Source organism: Dermacentor andersoni, chromosome 5 (assembly GCF_023375885.2).
Source record: "Dermacentor andersoni chromosome 5, qqDerAnde1_hic_scaffold, whole genome shotgun sequence".
Lineage (NCBI taxonomy): Eukaryota > Metazoa > Arthropoda > Arachnida > Ixodida > Ixodidae > Dermacentor > Dermacentor andersoni.
Window position 1 is genome coordinate 93,174,918 of NC_092818.1, and position 17,019 is coordinate 93,191,936.

General features: G+C 43.0%; 1 protein-coding gene across 4 annotated transcripts in view; it reads left to right on the forward strand.

The window, feature by feature from the left end:
* Window positions 1–2,358: 2,358 nt before the first annotated feature.
* Window positions 2,359–17,019, forward strand: part of Vha100-1 (V-type ATPase subunit a family protein Vha100-1) — a 42,294-nt gene continuing 27,633 nt past the window's right edge. For 2 of the 4 annotated variants that reach the window (XM_050178170.3, XM_050178169.3), the window contains exons 1-4: window positions 2,360–2,691; window positions 2,815–2,893; window positions 3,507–3,604; window positions 5,161–5,289. In XM_050178170.3, the coding sequence (XP_050034127.2) occupies window positions 2,575–2,691; window positions 2,815–2,893; window positions 3,507–3,604; window positions 5,161–5,289 (423 nt within the window). In that variant the 5' untranslated portion in view covers window positions 2,360–2,574. Of the gene's footprint in view, window positions 2,692–2,814; window positions 2,894–3,506; window positions 3,605–5,160; window positions 5,290–8,256; window positions 8,272–17,019 lie in introns of all 4 variants that reach the window. The other 2 variants (XM_055070838.2, XM_050178168.3) reach the window with 2 other exon arrangements.

Below are 17,019 nucleotides of genomic sequence, written 5' to 3' on the forward strand. Positions count from 1 at the left end.
CTGCATAAGAAAGCAAATTTAAGTGGCCCTCGCTTCAATGTGGTTTTCACACTGCGCGTGCTGCGATATTTATTGCGATAGGTAGAATAAACTTGTCCGACAGATAAGGTGATCTACCCAGCCCCCGACATGCCGGTTGGGGTACGCTCCACAGACCGGGCAAGGCAGAAGATTGCCGCCAGCCGGGCTGCCAGCGTCATGAACATGTTAAACATGAACGCGTGAGTGCAGTGGGGTCGTGCGGTAACCCAGGGGGCCTCCTAGTCTAGGTGGTTCTGCCTGAGAGGGGCCAAATTCCTTTGCAAAATAAGTTTTTTCCTCCTCAGGGGGCGGGTGCCGCCGCTTTAGATGTTCTGATGGCTGTGGATAGCAGGGATATCTTTAAAGTAGGGAGGCTGCAGTGTCATGACAACACTCGTTTGCCAGGCCCTAGATTTCCGTAGGTTACTAACCAATAAGGCCCATATAATGCGCTCGGTGGGCCGGATTCTACGGCACCGACTTATCTCCATTTGTTCAAAAAACGTCGCGCTAACTGAATAGACATTCCAGAGCGGCTTCGTCAATGTACTGACGATCCGAACCACGTGATCCGAACTGACTTCTGAACAAAAGGAAGTTGGTTGCAGGTCGGCCCCGACCCGCCTTCTTTCAATGCATGAACGTCTTCCAACGCAATGGGAGTACTCGGGTTTTATATGGCGTTTTTCTTGGGTGCCAAGCATGTTCCAAGCAACACAGCCGTGGTTCCACTGTAACGTCGTGCAATCGCATCTGCGTGACCTTCCTTTTGGCGTGTGCGAGATGTGTAACGAAGGGGAAGACGGGTTCAGACCGCTTATGGTATCTGTCCAGTTACGTGGTCATAGCGTAACGCCGACCGTGGAAGTGTGGCACGGCTACAGGTACGAACGCTGCATGAGGTCACATATTCTGGCTTCATTTGAGAGCAAACCGCACTGCAGGTTCACACAAGACTTGTTGAAAAACGATGGTAGCAAGCGGTAGTGGAGGTGCATTATTTTGCTCTTTTCCCGGTATTTGCCGGTACCAACGACAGACGACCGGTCATACATGATCACGTTGGATACGCGTCACCTCCAACGGAAGAAAATGCTAATCAAATGGGAGAGTCGGCACTGTTTCTCGCGAATTACTCGAAAAACAGGCAAATTAGACCGCAAATTTCGTATTTTCAGTGGCGTACTCTACGGCGAACAGTTTCAAGTAAGGTTTGCCGCAGAATGAATTAACTCTGACTTACGCAGAGTTAGTATTAGGGAAAAGTATATAACAGCTGTGTCTTACCAGTACTCGCGTATGGGGCAGAAACCTGGAGGCTTACGAAAAGGGTTTTAAATTGAGGACGACGCAACGAGCTATGGAAAGAAGAATGACGGGTGTAACGTTAAGGGATAAGAAAAGAGCAGATTGGGTGAGGAAACAAACGCGAGTTAATGTCATCTTAGTTGAAATTAAGAAAAAGACATGGGCATGGGCAGGACATGTAATGAGGAGGGAAGATAACCGATAGTAATTAAGGGTTACGGACTGGATTCCAAGGGAAGGGAAGCGTAGCACGGGGCGGCAGAAAGTTAGGTGGGCGGATGAGATTTAAGAAGTTTGCAGGGACAACATGGCCACAATTAATACATGACCGGGGTCCGGGGTAGTTGAAGTATGGGAGAGGCCTTTGCCCTGCAGTGCGCGTAACCAGGCTGATGATGATGATGATGATGTACGCACGCATGCCCTAGCAAGCCCTCATTCATCGTGAGAGCGGCTAGAAGGCAGGAAGGACAGTCACCAGCGAATAAGGAATTTCCACCAAGTCAACAAGAGAAATTTACCCCAAACCGGCAACGGGTCCAAATGCAAATCGAGCACCGCTTGTAAATCGTGTTGTAAATAAAATTTATCTTTCTCGCCTCAATAGGGATGGCTAAAAGGTATGCATGATTCCGCTGCAGCCTTTGAATCAAAATTAAATTATGGGGTTTTACGTGCCAGAACCACTTTCTGATTATGAGGCACGCCGTAATGGAGGACTCCGGAAATTTCGACCAGCCTTTGAATCACATAACGCTAGTGCATATACCTTCACCTTCACTGTATGCAGTGCTGTAGGAAATAGTAGGATTGTGGAAACTGAGATAAGGCTACTTTCAACCAAGCACTGTTACCAAGTAGATCACTCGTACATTTTAATCGCAGCCACACAAGCATCCATTTCAACGCCTCGGTCAACCCGGCACATAGATCGCCGTCACATTGGCCGTCGCAGCCGTCGTTACGAGTCACCACAGAACACCTATACTATACAAACTTGTGTCACGTGACCAGCCGGCTCGTGGAGGCGTGAGGCGTTGGCCTGCGCGGGGAGGATGCGTGTTGCAGCAGCTGCAGTGCTGCAGTGGTCCGCTCGGCTGCACTCGGGCCTAGCCTAGTCAAGTGCGGTGGTTGTCGCTGTTTTCGGTCATTCGAAGGTGTCCGCGAGTAGCAGGAGCTAGGTTGGGCGCCTGTTAAATTTTTACACATTGTTTCAACAGCGAAGTTCTTTCAGAGGCCGGGAAGATGGGGGGCCTTTTCCGTAGCGAGGAAATGACGCTTTGCCAGCTGTTCCTTCAGTCCGAAGCAGCCTACGGCTGTGTGTCGGAGCTAGGCGAATTGGGATTGGTTCAGTTCCGAGATGTAAGTTTGCTTTCACCTCGCAGTATACTCTCTGATTACGGCTAACGCCACTTGATATAGTGGTAATTCATCGTATTCGCTCTACGTAATCCATAATATTTATTTTGCTGTGCCGCTTTCTAGCTCAACCCTGACGTTAACGCTTTTCAACGAAAGTTCGTCAATGAAGTACGTCGCTGCGATGAAATGGAGCGAAAGCTACGTGAGTAATAACCCACAGTTGCTCTCTCTACCTCCCATCACAATTTTTCATGGGCATGTTTGCTGGGCGCCTAGCTGTGTTGAGCTCGTCATGTGACTCGATTGCCTTCGTGTTCACGCGCCGCCCTTCAAACCGTCGGCTGTCTTGTTCACGTGAGATTGTTTCGCTGTTCAGAGTCGCTGTGAAAGTGTACGTCAGTCATATTTACTGCCCTCGAGCGGTCCACTAAATTGCACAAATCGAAATCTGGCAGCTACTGAGTTCAGTTTGAAGTGTGGCTCGAGTCTCATCACAAGTGAAAATCTTCAAATAGAACCTGCTAGTCTGACGAGATCGGAGGAAGCAGTAACTTCCCTTGTACAGGCTAATTTTGAATCTTTGTTTCTTGTAACGTATGTAAACTTAAGCAGGATGCAAACATGTCGCGCTGTACTATTCTAGCAGAATGTACCTGTATTGATGACTTATTACAGACGAGCCACATGTAACTTTTTTCTTCTCTTTTTACGAGAGGGGCAGTGAATAGTGCTTCGTGCCTTGCATACATCTTTGTGGCCACGACATTGTGTGCGGCCAACTTTGCCTTCGATAATTTTTGCCGTATCGGATCCAGGATTCCTGGAGAAGGAGATCAAGAAAGATGGGATCCCCATGCTGGACATTGGCGACAACCCTGAGGCACCACAACCTCGAGAGATGATCGACTTGGAGGTGAGCGATCATCTACTGTTGTCTGATTCAGCTTCGCCTGGTCTCATGGGACCAAAACTTGAAGGTAACATATTTGAAAAGAAGCTAAGAAACTTTTAATAGGAATACAAAATAACAGATTTAACACTAAGAGAAAGACGGCAGTATGAATTGGAGCACTAGATGTTGGTAGATGTTGCTGACATTTGGAAATTAAGTTTATTGTTCATCTTTAGAACAAGGGAATGGGCATCAAGTGAAGTCGAGCATAGTTTAATGGTGGCGCATGATTAGACTGGGTTATCGCGTTTCAAAATTTAATTGCATAGGTTGGTTCGGCTGATGCATTCATTTCAAGTAGTTGCCGATATTATAGAGAGACTTCCATCTTGCATTGGATCTCGGCGTGCACGTGCAGATGTGAAAACAAGAGATTGTTGTAATGTAAGATTGTATCCAAATTTCCTGTATGTGCGAAGCACAAAGCCCGGGTGCACTGCTCTCAATGTGCCTACATTTTCAATCCAATTTATTTCCCATATGTTGTATGTCTAAAAATGCATGCAAAAAAGATGTTGCATGATTTAAAGAACTTGCAGCAAACTGTTTCTGTGTGTTTACATTGGTTTTAATGGCGATAAGCTTGCTGAATTTATGGCAGATTAAAAGTTGCAGCAATATTTTCTTGTCCGTTTCTAACTTAATGCACTAGCCTTTGATATGCAGGAGTGTACGTTTAGTATCGGTTTGCAGCTGCTTTTCAGCTTGTGGGCATACGCTGGCTAATATAGCAATGCACGAACCATCATGTGAGGTGTTTGTATCAACACAAAGAAGTAAACAAGAATTCCTGTCCTGTTTCTATAGCACAGCCATATGCCCGATTTCTTTAGTCACATCTTATTGTTTCATGATACACCAACCTGTGTGGCATAGCTGTATGTGCCAATTCATGAATGTGTTTATCATGCCCTTACTTCAAATTTGTCTTTTGCACTAATGCACTATTTGATATTTCTTTCTATAGTGAAGTTCATCATCATTGCTTTTGGGCTGTTTAGCCATAAATGTTGTGCCAATAAACTGCAGCTAATAATAATCTGCAAAAAAATTTTTTGCCTGTTTAGCATAGTCCGCAATTCACAAATCTCTTAAATTTTCAGGGCTCTTGTGTGGGGTGCTGTCAATATTACTTTCTAGAGACAGTTTGCAGCTATGTGCACTCAATCTTGCAATGGCAGGTGCAGAGTTAACTACCAGACCTATGAAAACTATGATGCCTTATTGCATGAGGCCATCTGCATACGTGCATTTTCACACCCCGTGAGTCATTTTGCATATATCAGAATGTTCGTGAAAGCCACTAAGCAACATCACGGTGCTGCTGATTTCAATAAGTTGCTCGGTTTGAGTAAGCAACGGTACATTCTACATTCAGTTCTAATAGCTTCTACAGCTAGGATCAGCTTTCACACATTGCCTGCACTTGCACCCAAAAGTGGATGCACAGCAAGAATGCCAAGCTTTTAATTTGCTCACTTCTTAAATTGACGTCTTTCATTGCTGTGACTGTGCAGGCCACATTTGAGAAGCTTGAGAATGAACTGAAAGAGGTGAACACCAACGCTGAAGCACTGAAGAGGACCTACCTTGAGCTGACTGAGCTCAAGCACATTCTGCGTAAAACACAGGCTTTCTTTGATGAGGTATGTTGCTTCCCTGGCATGATCTCCCAGCACCTAGTATTCTGGTAGTTGCATTCTATTATTATAATGTTATGGTCTATAGAAGACAATAACGGGCAACACTATGAAGGCTAGAGAGGCTTTTCCCACTGCCTGCATTAATTTTGTAACCAAAAAGTATTGTTGCATATAGAATATATAGGTATGTGTAATGTAATTCGAAGAAACTCTGTCTTATATTTGGTATGCACCTACCATGGAATAAGCGGAGTGAACTTTTTCTGTGGCCAGCGGCCACACTGCAACGCTTGCATTCGCAACCAAAACGTAGTACATCACATGCTGGAAAAGCACAAATGGTGCATGATTCGACATAACTTCAAGTTAACAAGTTGTAGCTGTAATGTATGGGATAGTAGTGGTTATTTCATAAACTGTCGCAAGTGAAAAGCAACTGCCCTGTGAAATGTGCAGAGTGCGACTTCTATGACCGTACTACTTGCATAGTTTCCAGTGTTGCCCTTTAAGTATGAAGCAAAGTATAGTTCAGTCTTCCTTCTGTTTATTTTTTCACTGTGTGCCAGCTAGACACAGTGTTCTTCAGCTGGGGCAGTGCCTGCAGATGACTTCAATAAGACCTTGCAGGCATTTGTGATGAGCTTGTACAGAAAAAGCCATAACGCATGTCCTTGAATCACTGCATTGAGGTTGTTCAGTTATTTGCAAAACTGTAAATGGTTTTTGCTCTGTTTCCCAGAGAGAGCTTTGTGCAGCACAAAATTGAAAAATGCAGTGTGCTTACTGCTTAGTGAGGTGGGTGTGTTTTGAAACTTGGGCTTTTTCTGTGCAATTTCGTAACCTCAGACTAGAATGACAAATTGTTGTACTAGCATCTTCAAAATTGTTTGCTTATTTAAGTTTCCCCTGTAGACCGCCCACCACAGGAACTGTTCCTTTGGGACAAGAAGCTTACTACTAGCATAGCTGCATCTTATATTATGAATACCATCTTAGGAGCTTTAAGCTAATCAGAAAATGAGATTACGTAACTTAAAAGATAAGTTTTGTGGAAAGATAAAAAAATAAATAAAAGTGCAGTCAGGCATAATAAAAGAGCTCAATTAAGCTTAGAGCACAATATTGTTTCGTTTATTGTGCTAGTGTGACCTCGTGTGATTCAGAGACAAGAAGAAAATCAAGGCGAGGTAATAGTCCCTGGCCCAAGCCATGTCACATGGCATATTGCAGTGGTGCTTTTTCTTTCCAACAGTACTGCTGCGTGCTGTCATGTGCACAGTATGCGAATTCATTGACCAGTTATTGTTACGGTCAGAACATAGTAAGCTGTAAATTGCAGAAAAAAAAACTAAAAAAAATGTTTAACAGAAGACCAAAATTTGATGGGCGCACTAGCCGTGTGTAAGTGCAGGAGGCATTTGTATATACCATGTAGACTCGCATAAGAGCCACGCCCCCAACTTGGCAGCCCAAAATATGGAAAAAAAATATTTCCAATGGAGAAGCAATCGTGTTCAGTGCCGTGATGCCGCGTGTGTGTGTTTGCAAATTTTCACGCACTCTGTACTTCCGCATGCCATGACTGAGTTCTCACCATCTAGTAGCGGCCCATAGATACGACAGAACCAAATTTTTCGGTCCCGTGTAAGGGTCGTACCTCATCAAAATTCTGGGAAAAAAGTGCGGCCTCTACATGAGTCTATACGGTATACTTTCTAGTTGACAAGCAAGCACCACTGCAGGGCTGTGTAACATGAAAATGCCAAATAAACTGTTTTTGTGGAGGGATCAGCATTTTTAAGATGTTGAGCAGTGGTCTGTTCCTCTCACATTTATTGAAGCATTTGACCCGCAAGTACAGAAGCTCAAATGACAACAAGTTGCAGCAGCACACTAAAATGTCAAGCGACAACTTGCCTTTTGGCAAGTTGCGGTCACTTAGTGAAGTTTTTTTACTGTTTACTGTGGGCAAAGTGCTTTGTTTGAGTGGCTCCAGCTCAGTTTCTTTTTTATTCTGGTACTTTGGAGAGTAGGTTTAATACTTAGATTTCCTGGCAGGCCTTTCCAATAGACCAATCTCTTCATGTTAAAAGTGCATGTGCATTTTCCCTGTCGACATGGTGACTCTGCCAGTTTCCCTTGGTGCGTTCCTTCAAAACTTGGGCTCAACGCGAACTATGGGTATGTGACTGGGGATTAGCATAAGTGTTTAATTAGCCTTTTATACCTATTGACATTGTAGAACAGTGAACAGGTAGAAGTACCATAGTGTAATACTGAAATGGAATTTGTTATTAAATATCTGAAACAAGTATTGTTAGCTTGTAAGCCAGTTGCAGGAATTAAAACATATACTAATAGCTAAGTTAAGTAAAAGGTAAGTGGAGCAGAAAAAAATTTAATAAGTGATATGTGTTTTGTAATACACCATAAAGAGAACACTTAAAAAAAGACACCTCAGCCTTGCTGTTCTCTTAGAGTGTTTTTGTCCTTGCTTTTCTGTCTCCTCACCATGTGCGAAGCCAGTTAGTCACAAATTAAAAATTGTGACTTATCATTGTTACCTTAAAGACCTCTAAGAACAACTAATGGAATTTTTTGCAGCAGGATGGAACTTGTTATGAGATTGGTCTATTCACAGCTTCTTACATCTTTGTAAAATGCAGTTCTCCATTGAGAGAAGGCATTCTTCATTCTAGGCCATGCCCGGAGTTCTGCCCGGAGTTCGTCTCCGGCCCATTTATAAACGAGATATAAACGAAGATGAGATAAAACACAGGGATAACATTCGGTCTATCGTAGTGTATCAAAACAGGGGGAACAGGCCACTGTGATGTTAGCAACCTTGTGCTCTTTTATTTTTCTTTTGCATCTTTGTGCACTGCACAAAATGTGAGTCTTTTCTAGTTGAATGTTTAGTGCGTTTTTGCGGGACTGATTGTGGTGTTTCTTTCTCTTGTTTTTTTGAAGATATCTTCGGTACAGGTAGCTGGAAATTTTTTCTAATTCAGTCTTGTCCTGGTGCCGTCTTGATTGCCACGTGCATGCTTCCTTGGGCGAGAAAGCAGTTTTCTGAATAACTGAACTAAGCCCAAGTCTAAAGTTTTTCATTGCTGTGGCCATTCATTTGTTGCTACACGTTAGTTGTGCTAACAATTTCTCTCGAAGCTGTATTCTCGTTATGTTGCTTGGCCTGAGAACTTTGTTGCTTAACCAGTAAATTAGTCTGTCACTGCAGTTTACAGGTTTGTGATAGCAGAATATCAAATTAACATGATGAAACTCTTAGGTTCTTGCATGCACTGACTAAATTTGGTCGTGTGACATTGTTGTGGCAGAATTTTTAAAGGGGGACATAGGATCTTCAAGACTGAACAACCATAAAGTTTTTATAGAATGTGCAGTCATGAAATTTACTGACATTTTATTCATTTTGTGAGGTCAGCCTTACTCTGGGGATCACTGTTCTTGTTTTAACATAATTTAATAGCATTGTAGTGCAAATTTGGGGCAGCATTGATTTTATACTCCTGGTAGACATAGCACTAGGTTGCTTCTGAGTGTACAAAAAAAAAGTGTAATGACGACTAGTGAGAAGAAACTGTACGAGTTTGTACCGAAAAGCGATGACAACATTGTTGTGTTGGGGATTTGGTGTTGCATATAGCCAGACACAAGAAAAACATTATAAAAGTTAGCAGACTGAATAACAGTGCTTGTTGCTAAATCGGAAAACTGCGCTAAGCATCAAAAAAGAAACGCAGAGGAGGAGCTCATATACATACATGCAAAGAATACGAGTGTGTCTCTTGTAATACTTGGGGCAGTGTTCACGATAAAAGGTATTTGTCATTTCCACAATGAAGATCTCATGACCTAATTGACTTGCTGTAACTGTGATTACATATGCGAGATTGGTGCATTGAATTGAGTCGGAGTGGTTAGGTTAAGAACAGTGAAGATTGAGCTACACCTATGTCCCCCTTAGTAGACGCTTACTATTGGCGTTGCGCGGTTGATTGTTAAAGGAGCAGGAGAAAACAGCGCTGCATGTTTTATCTGCATTAAAGCATTCTGTTCTCTAGCTGACTGCTAATGGCCAAAGCAAAAACCATTGGGGCTTGCTGTCCTTGCCTAATCTTGTGATTGGCGTTCCCATACACTCGCAAGAGCATTCTTGTACTGCAAGACAAGGCCCTTATCTGACATATTCAACACTTATTGGCTTCTGATATGTCTGCCTGTTTTGAGCCAAGCCACATGCAAAATTTACAGCTTGAAGCAGGAAGTGGACTGCTTCGGTAGCCAGGACTTGACGAATTACACTAATTTCCATCTGCCTTCTCAACCTTTCTTTCGTTTCTTGTAGTGAGCATGCGGCAACTTTGGGCAAGTGGCAAATTTAGGTGAATTTTAATTTGCATATACAGCTGCTGCATCATATTTTAGTCATTTGCTGGAGGGGATGCGAGGTAATCTTTTATCTTATTATGATAGTGTGTTTTGCTTTGGCCATTACAAGAGAAAGTGCCGTGTTTGCATGTTTTCTTATCATTATTATTACTTTTTTTTTTTTTTGTCACTGGTTGACAACTTATTTTTTGGTCAAAGCAGAGCGTTTGGTGCAGCCTATTTGCAGTCTGTTTTAGTAGGGAAGACAGGGGCATTGATTTGCTTCTCCTCCTCAAAGTACCTGGAGAGAGAAAAACAACATTAAGAGAACAGAGTACGTAAAGGAATGTCGCATTTGTGGCACTAGAAGTCAGTTTTGCAGACTTATTGAAAGTTGCTGCCTGCTCACGCAATTGTGTTCGAAACATTGTGAAACTTGTGTGCTGAAATTTCTCCCCCCCCCACTTCCCTTCAGTGATATTTTGGTGCTTTGTGATGATTCCCCTGTCTTCTCTCTTTCTTGCCTTGCTCGTGTACCTGTATGCAACTAACCTGCTTTTCTGTCTCTGGCTCTGCCCTCTGCTATAATGTGGGAGTCCCTTTCACACTCTTCAAAAAAAAAAAAAAAGACATGGGGAGCAACATTCACTTGGTGGCCAAGAGTTTAGCGAATTGGGTGGGGTACAGGTTGGGGTGTTTGGCATGCACACTGCACAAAGGCGAAGATTGCAATTGTGGATTGGCGTGTTGCACCCTTGTCTTGATATCAACAGCCTAGGTTGCATGCCAGTGCAAATCGCTGTTGGGGAGTCTCGAAACCAGTAAGGTGCACTGTGGATGTATCTGCGCTGTGCGAGTGTGATTATGTGCAGAGTTTTTATCTTTGTTTCTTTAACCCTGCTCCTTAGTTTAAAAAGAAATGTACGATGGAAGTATTATAATAATAATAATATAATTGTCTGACAGCCTCCCTGAGCAAGTGTGTCAGGGAATAAAATGTTTGGCGCATTAATGAAATCTATTGGTATACCTGTAATTGACATTGGATTGGCCTTAAAGAACTTATAGACTCAGGAACACCTTGATTTCAGTACGGTGTTTCTTATTTGTGTGGAGAATTTCAGTGGTGGCAGAACCAGAACTGTATGCACATAAATGCAGGCTGCTGTAGGCCATCCTCATTGGTGTGTCAGTTGTCCTGGTTTTGGCTTGCTGGAATTCTTCCTGCATCTAATGAATGTTTCTCGAGAAAAAAAAAACTTTTTCTTTTTGGCCAGTCTTCCCTGTTTGTATTATAATGAATTGAGGCTCTCAGCATTGTTGCCCAATGCTACATGTGGTTTCCCATCGCTGCTCAGTGTCTGCGGTGCACAAGATTGGAATGCCATCTGCTGCGCAGTCCTGAAGTGCACATTGTGCCTTTGCAAGCAGAGATGCAAAACCCTGCACATACTCACTGACGAAAAGCACACGTTTTAGTCAGTTTGACCTACTGCCATCTAGGACCCAGTTAGTGCTACTTCTTTCTTTCTTGATCCAGTGCAATGCATGCACATGCGATGTGCTCTCATCTCAAGTGGCTGTTTTCAAAGCAGAGCAGAGGAGTTGTCCACTGTGGCACATTCCGGAGAAAGCACCGAGCTTGCTTGTGGAGCCAAGTGCTGTGACCGTGGATGTCTGATAAGCGGTAGCATCTGCTGGTTGCATGCACTTGCCTTGTGCTTATGGGAGACGCTTATAGGGTCACCGCCATCTCCTGTGTTTTAGCAAATGCTTTAAATAATTATGTGACGCAGAAAGGTTCTTTTTGGCAACACATCATTCATGGCAGGGGGGCCATAAGCATTGTCATAACAGTAGATATGATTCTTAAGCAACCAAGATTTTCTAATTAAAAATTTGAATATTATCAAGTGTGCATGTTGTAATTGCAGAAATTGACTGACTACTCAAAGCATGCCCCTTTAGTAGGAATCTCTTAGAACTGGTGCTAGTCTCGGAATTCCTACTATGAATGGATGCACACCTTGAGCAGTCATCATGTCCAGTTACAGTTACAACGCATGCTTCAAAGTCTAACTTTCAAATTATTAGATCTCACTGGCAATACCTGTCGTGAAAAATAAAGTGAATGTCTCTATATGTACGTCACAGTCTTTATCATGGCTGGATGCATTTGCTGAAACACGCAGTAGTGTGTTAGAATCAAGCTGCTTACTTAGGTGCGGCCTTTTCATTGTTGAAGAGCTGGATAGACTGTCTGGGTGCATCTTTTTTTTTAACTTTGTGGCTTGCACCATTTTGCAAGATCTACTGTTACTATGAAAAAGTGATGATTAGGCATCTTTGCATGACTGTGGTAGGCCACAAGATGGCTGGAGACTAGCCAAACATGGGCCCTCGCCTGCCTCCTCCCTTTCCTTGTTGAATCCCGTCGAGCCCGTTACCTTCTTGGTTTGCCCTACTGTTCCGACCAAGAGTGCCTTTCTCTGCCATTCTAAGAGCCTAACATTTTATTGCCACACTAACTCTGTAGTTGACACTGTGTGTGTCATTGCACATTCCTGTTGCTCTCTCTGCATTTTGGCTTCACACTTGCACTTTCAGCGTAACTTACTGGTGCAGGGTCCTTCTCTAATGTCACGCTTTGTGTACATTTTAGAATGCAGTCAACCACAAAAGCTTATGGACCACGAGGTTTGAGAACTTGAGAATATTTTTGGAGTCTGGTATGTTTGGATGACCAGCCTGCATTAGTATATGTAAACAATGTACTGTTGTATGGTTTTATTAGCTGCGGCCATAAACTGCTTGGAAAGTCAACATTTTCTCGGATCTTGTGGTCTGCTAACTTTTGCAGTTGATTGCAAAATTGATCGAATTGTCTAGCAAGATGCAAAAAAATGTCAAAACACACCACTTTGGTGTCTATTGGTAGTATTTGCCTGTTTCTCACATGGGCCTCATTCAAATGCTTGCATTCTTTTTATGTGCCCAAAGTAAAAGAAACTAGCGTATAAATCACATTAAAGCTCCTAAACAAAGTAAAAATCTCGCATTTACCAGATATTTTATCAAGAAAAATGTGCAAGAGTCTAATATGCGTGGCCAGTTATGGGAGGTCACCTTCGCTGCAGTACAGCTATGTATGTGGTAAAGCACACAGACGCTGCAAATGCGATTTTTATTTCGTATTTGATTGCACCGTGCAGGCAATTTCTAGCCTAATTCTGCTGGAAAAAAAATCTGTATTAAAATGTTAAAATTGGGTAAATACCATAATTGGACATTTTGTGTTAACATTCTTTCTTCAAAATCTTTCTGGGCAAGCTGAAAGCAGGCGTTTTAGACCCGAGCTGGTGGGTGTTAACTCTCCCTTAAGCTCCGCTGAGATATGCTGTCACTGAAGGGGTCGCTATTGGGGTCAACGTAAGGGTCAGGTGCACACATGTTGACTAGTCAAGTTCAAATTAGCTGGCAAACCCCAATTTTAGTATAGAACAACAGTTTTGGCCCATAGATATGCATGAATGCTGGCCGGTGCCTTCATGGTTAAGTTAACCAGAGTCGAATTAACAGGTCTTCTGTGGTGACAAACGGGATAACTTTTAGGAAGAACACTACTTCAAAGCAAACTTCGATCCTTGTAATATCCACACTACCATTTTACACTTCTGAAAAAGGTAGGCGCAGCTATTACAACTCTGTGCAGTAATTTTGCTTCTTGCAAGCTAAATTGACTTCTCCTTTAATGTGTATCTAAACATTTAATCATGCTCGAGAGATTGATGGCTTAAAAGTGTTTAGTGCGTTTCGGGGGCCTGTCCAAGTCTAGCACCAACTTTACAACACAGCTAGGTTATTTACTCTTCACAAGCTGTAACTTGATGCAGAAGGCAAGAAAGATGCACTAGTCTAAGAACACTTTTTCAAGAGCTTTTTGTTTTTGTGTGCTCTTATCATTTATTTTTTGCGATTGCATGCAGGGTGCACGTAGTGCTTATTGCCGCATGCTTGCATGTATTTCCACTGGATATTTCGCGTTTGCATATCACGTGTCGTAAGACGTGATGCATCTATGCTTTCACTTGCATGGCTTGCATTATTCTTTTTTTCTTCCTTTTATTCCTCTCTTCTGTCTACTTAGGCTTGCCCATTCTTCTTTAGCGAGGGCTAAATTTGTGAAGTGTAGTTTACGTTAGCAAGCACCAGCACTTTCATGTTGTTGCCAAGGGGTCACTGCAGCTTCACCAGTCCTGCGAGTTGTAGCCTATATAGGCTTGGCAATTTTTTTCATTTTTTTTTAAAGCTTTGTTGTACCATTTCACATTTAGTATGCTAGGTGGGGAGTGTTTCAGACTTATGGTGCTTGTAATGCTATAAAACTTGGCGCTTGTGCATTTGTGGGGCCAGACCAGCAAAAGGCGGCTTTCTTTTCTCACTCAGTTTTCGCCAGTAGGCATTCTATTGTAGTTTGTGCTACTTGCAAAACATAAGCACTTGTAATTTGGGTTGAACACTTTGCATTAATTGGCACCAGTTTTGTGACCCTAGGAGATGGGGGCTTTTGTGTCTGCATTGTTCAGCACTCTGTTAATGCTGTAATTGAATGCTCCTGCACTCTTATTATACGAAGCTATTGGCTTACGCATTGGTTCATGGCTGCACTGATATTTCTACATAAAAATATGATGAAGTATAATTTTTAGGTGATTGTTTAAGCAGATATGATGAAATTGGTAATGTAAGGGTGGCTACATTATCAAAGGAATCTAAAGACACTGAAGAAGCCTTATACATGGAAAGTTAAGGGATCTGCTACATATGCATGATAATGCACAGTCTCTCTTTGCTCTGAAGAGATCCTGATTAGTACTGGTACTGTTAAATCTTTGCTTGTTTGTCTGTGCATTTCCTTTACTATTTATATAGTGAACCATAAAATGATAAAGGGACTGACAACTGGCCAGAATGTGTTATGAGACATTGATGGAAATTAAATGACCATGATTTATAGGGATACAGTCCTGCACGCTGTTCACAATTTAAGTAGGAATTATAATTTTAAATTGGCAAAGAAAGTCTCAGAAACCAGTAAGTGGTGAGACCTGGCAGTGAAATCTTGTTACTTCGGATGTATTCTATGAGATTACTGTACGCAAGTTGACTGTTATTAAGTACAGCATAATTATTGCTTAAAATTGCAGTTGATATATTATTAGATACTCACTCTTAGTTCTATGCTTCATAAACCAAAAGCGCACACATGGATACGGCAACACGCTGAACTGCATATCGCAGAAAAGGGCATTGTTTCGTTTTCGATCCGATTGGCTTCGTTTGGCTGGTTAAATAACAAAACAGTTGGACAGGAAACCATGAAAACACGTAGCTATTAGACTTTTAGCGTGTCCGGTATTCCGGCAAGCGTGGGCAGTTTGCCGGTTTAGAGGGGGCGTAAATGTGAGCGGCCAGATTGGTGGCGCCAGCTGGCGGCGCAAAGCTCACCCACACAAACACAAAGCTAATTACTATGTTCTGCTTAGCTGCTGGTGTAAATTTTCGACAGTGGTGTAATCGTGTTCACAATTACGCCGCTGCCAAAAATTTGCATCAGTAGCGAAGCAGGATATTGTGGGTTACTGCAATTTTACCTCTGTGTTTGTCTGGTTGAACTCTACGCTACCAGGCGGCCGCACCGCTCTAGCCGCTCACGTTTACGCCCTGTGAGGATTGGGAGGTCAATCCCACCGCTCGTAGCCAGTTGTCAAGATTGGAGTCGGGCATGAATTAGATGGCAGCTGGCCCATGCCGTCGTCCAACTTATCTACGCTGAGGACGTTGTTGAAGGGAAGGACTGCTTCTCATCGAGAACGAGGAATATGGGTTTATTTACAGTATCTACATAAGGACGTTGCAGTTCATCAGTCTAGCATGACTGCGAGAGAGAGTACACTGAGCAGCTGCACAACAGCGGTTTATAAACACTCGGTCCTCCCTCGATCGCTAGGTGAGGGAAACGTTCGACCAGTAGACGAGTCGCCTTTCCGCGGAAGGGCTTCCGCACCGGTTTCACGGTCCGGAATACGCTTCCGCACCGGGTTCACGGACCCCAACCGAGGTCAGACGGTCTTCGCAGAACTCGAGGCTAACATCAGGAACGGTGCGTGGGAAGGGGCCTCCAACTACGTTCCCTTGGGCATTCCCTTACTCACAGCAGACCGGGTCGGCGGTGGCGTGTTCCGTCGCAAAGCCTGGTTCGTCCAACTCATCTCGGCAATTCCGCGACGCAGAGTGGCGGATGTGGCGCATTGTCCCCTGCACACAGTAGACTTAGTGGCGCCGTTTGGCTAGAGGATGACTGTGGCTTTCCAGGAAAAGTTGACGCCGCTGTCGCAACTGGCTGGCAAAACTTGCACTTCAGCAGGCCGTTCTTAACAGCCCCCGCAAATCTGGCAATTCACCCAAACCGCTCCCGTTTACCGGAATAGCAGACAGGCTAAAGGTCTCTATTATGGCAGAAATACTTTAACACTTCGGAAGACATGAGTCGCAGAAACATTGACTTGATAAATAAAATAATACTTTCTTACAGCTATGGCCGCACTTGTTGTCTGCCTCCCGCTAATGCTGGCATATAATCGCTGTCACGCTCATTTATCACAGTTTTCAGCATGCTTCCAGTGAATGACTAGATCCTCACTGCAGATAAAAAAATTCAGATAAAAAAATGTCCCACAGCGTTTTCTGCATTACTACTTCCTGATTAATGAGAAGAAAGAGGGTTAACCAAGGGGCCTGATTTTTATTAGTTATATCATAAGAAGCCAACAAACACAGGCACCAAGGACAACATAGGGGAAATTACTTGTGCTTAATAAATGAAATGAAACGATAAATTAATTGAAATTAAAGTGGATGAAAATACAACTTGCTGCAGGTGGGAACAGAACCCACAACCTTTGCATATCATTACTTCCTGATTACGCACTCTGACCAGTAAGCTTTCTGTTGCACTAAAAAAAAAATGGGTACCATGAAAATTGGTTGTCAGTCCCTTTGATGTTCAGTGTCTAGCTGGCTATGTCTAAGCTGAGTACTGGTTTCCCTAAAGATGGGCAAACTTTCATAATTTAAGTGCACCATAAACATAGCCACTCAGCATGAAATACAACAAAAGCTTACAATGTATATTAAAAAGGCATGTGTAGGTATGTAGCTTGCAAAACAACTTGTATTCTTGGCTGGCTGGTCCATTTCAAATGTAATTTAGTTCCTTGAGGATGTCTGCTAGGTGAAACATGCCAAACTGTTGCAGCTAGATGCCATTTTAATATGTTT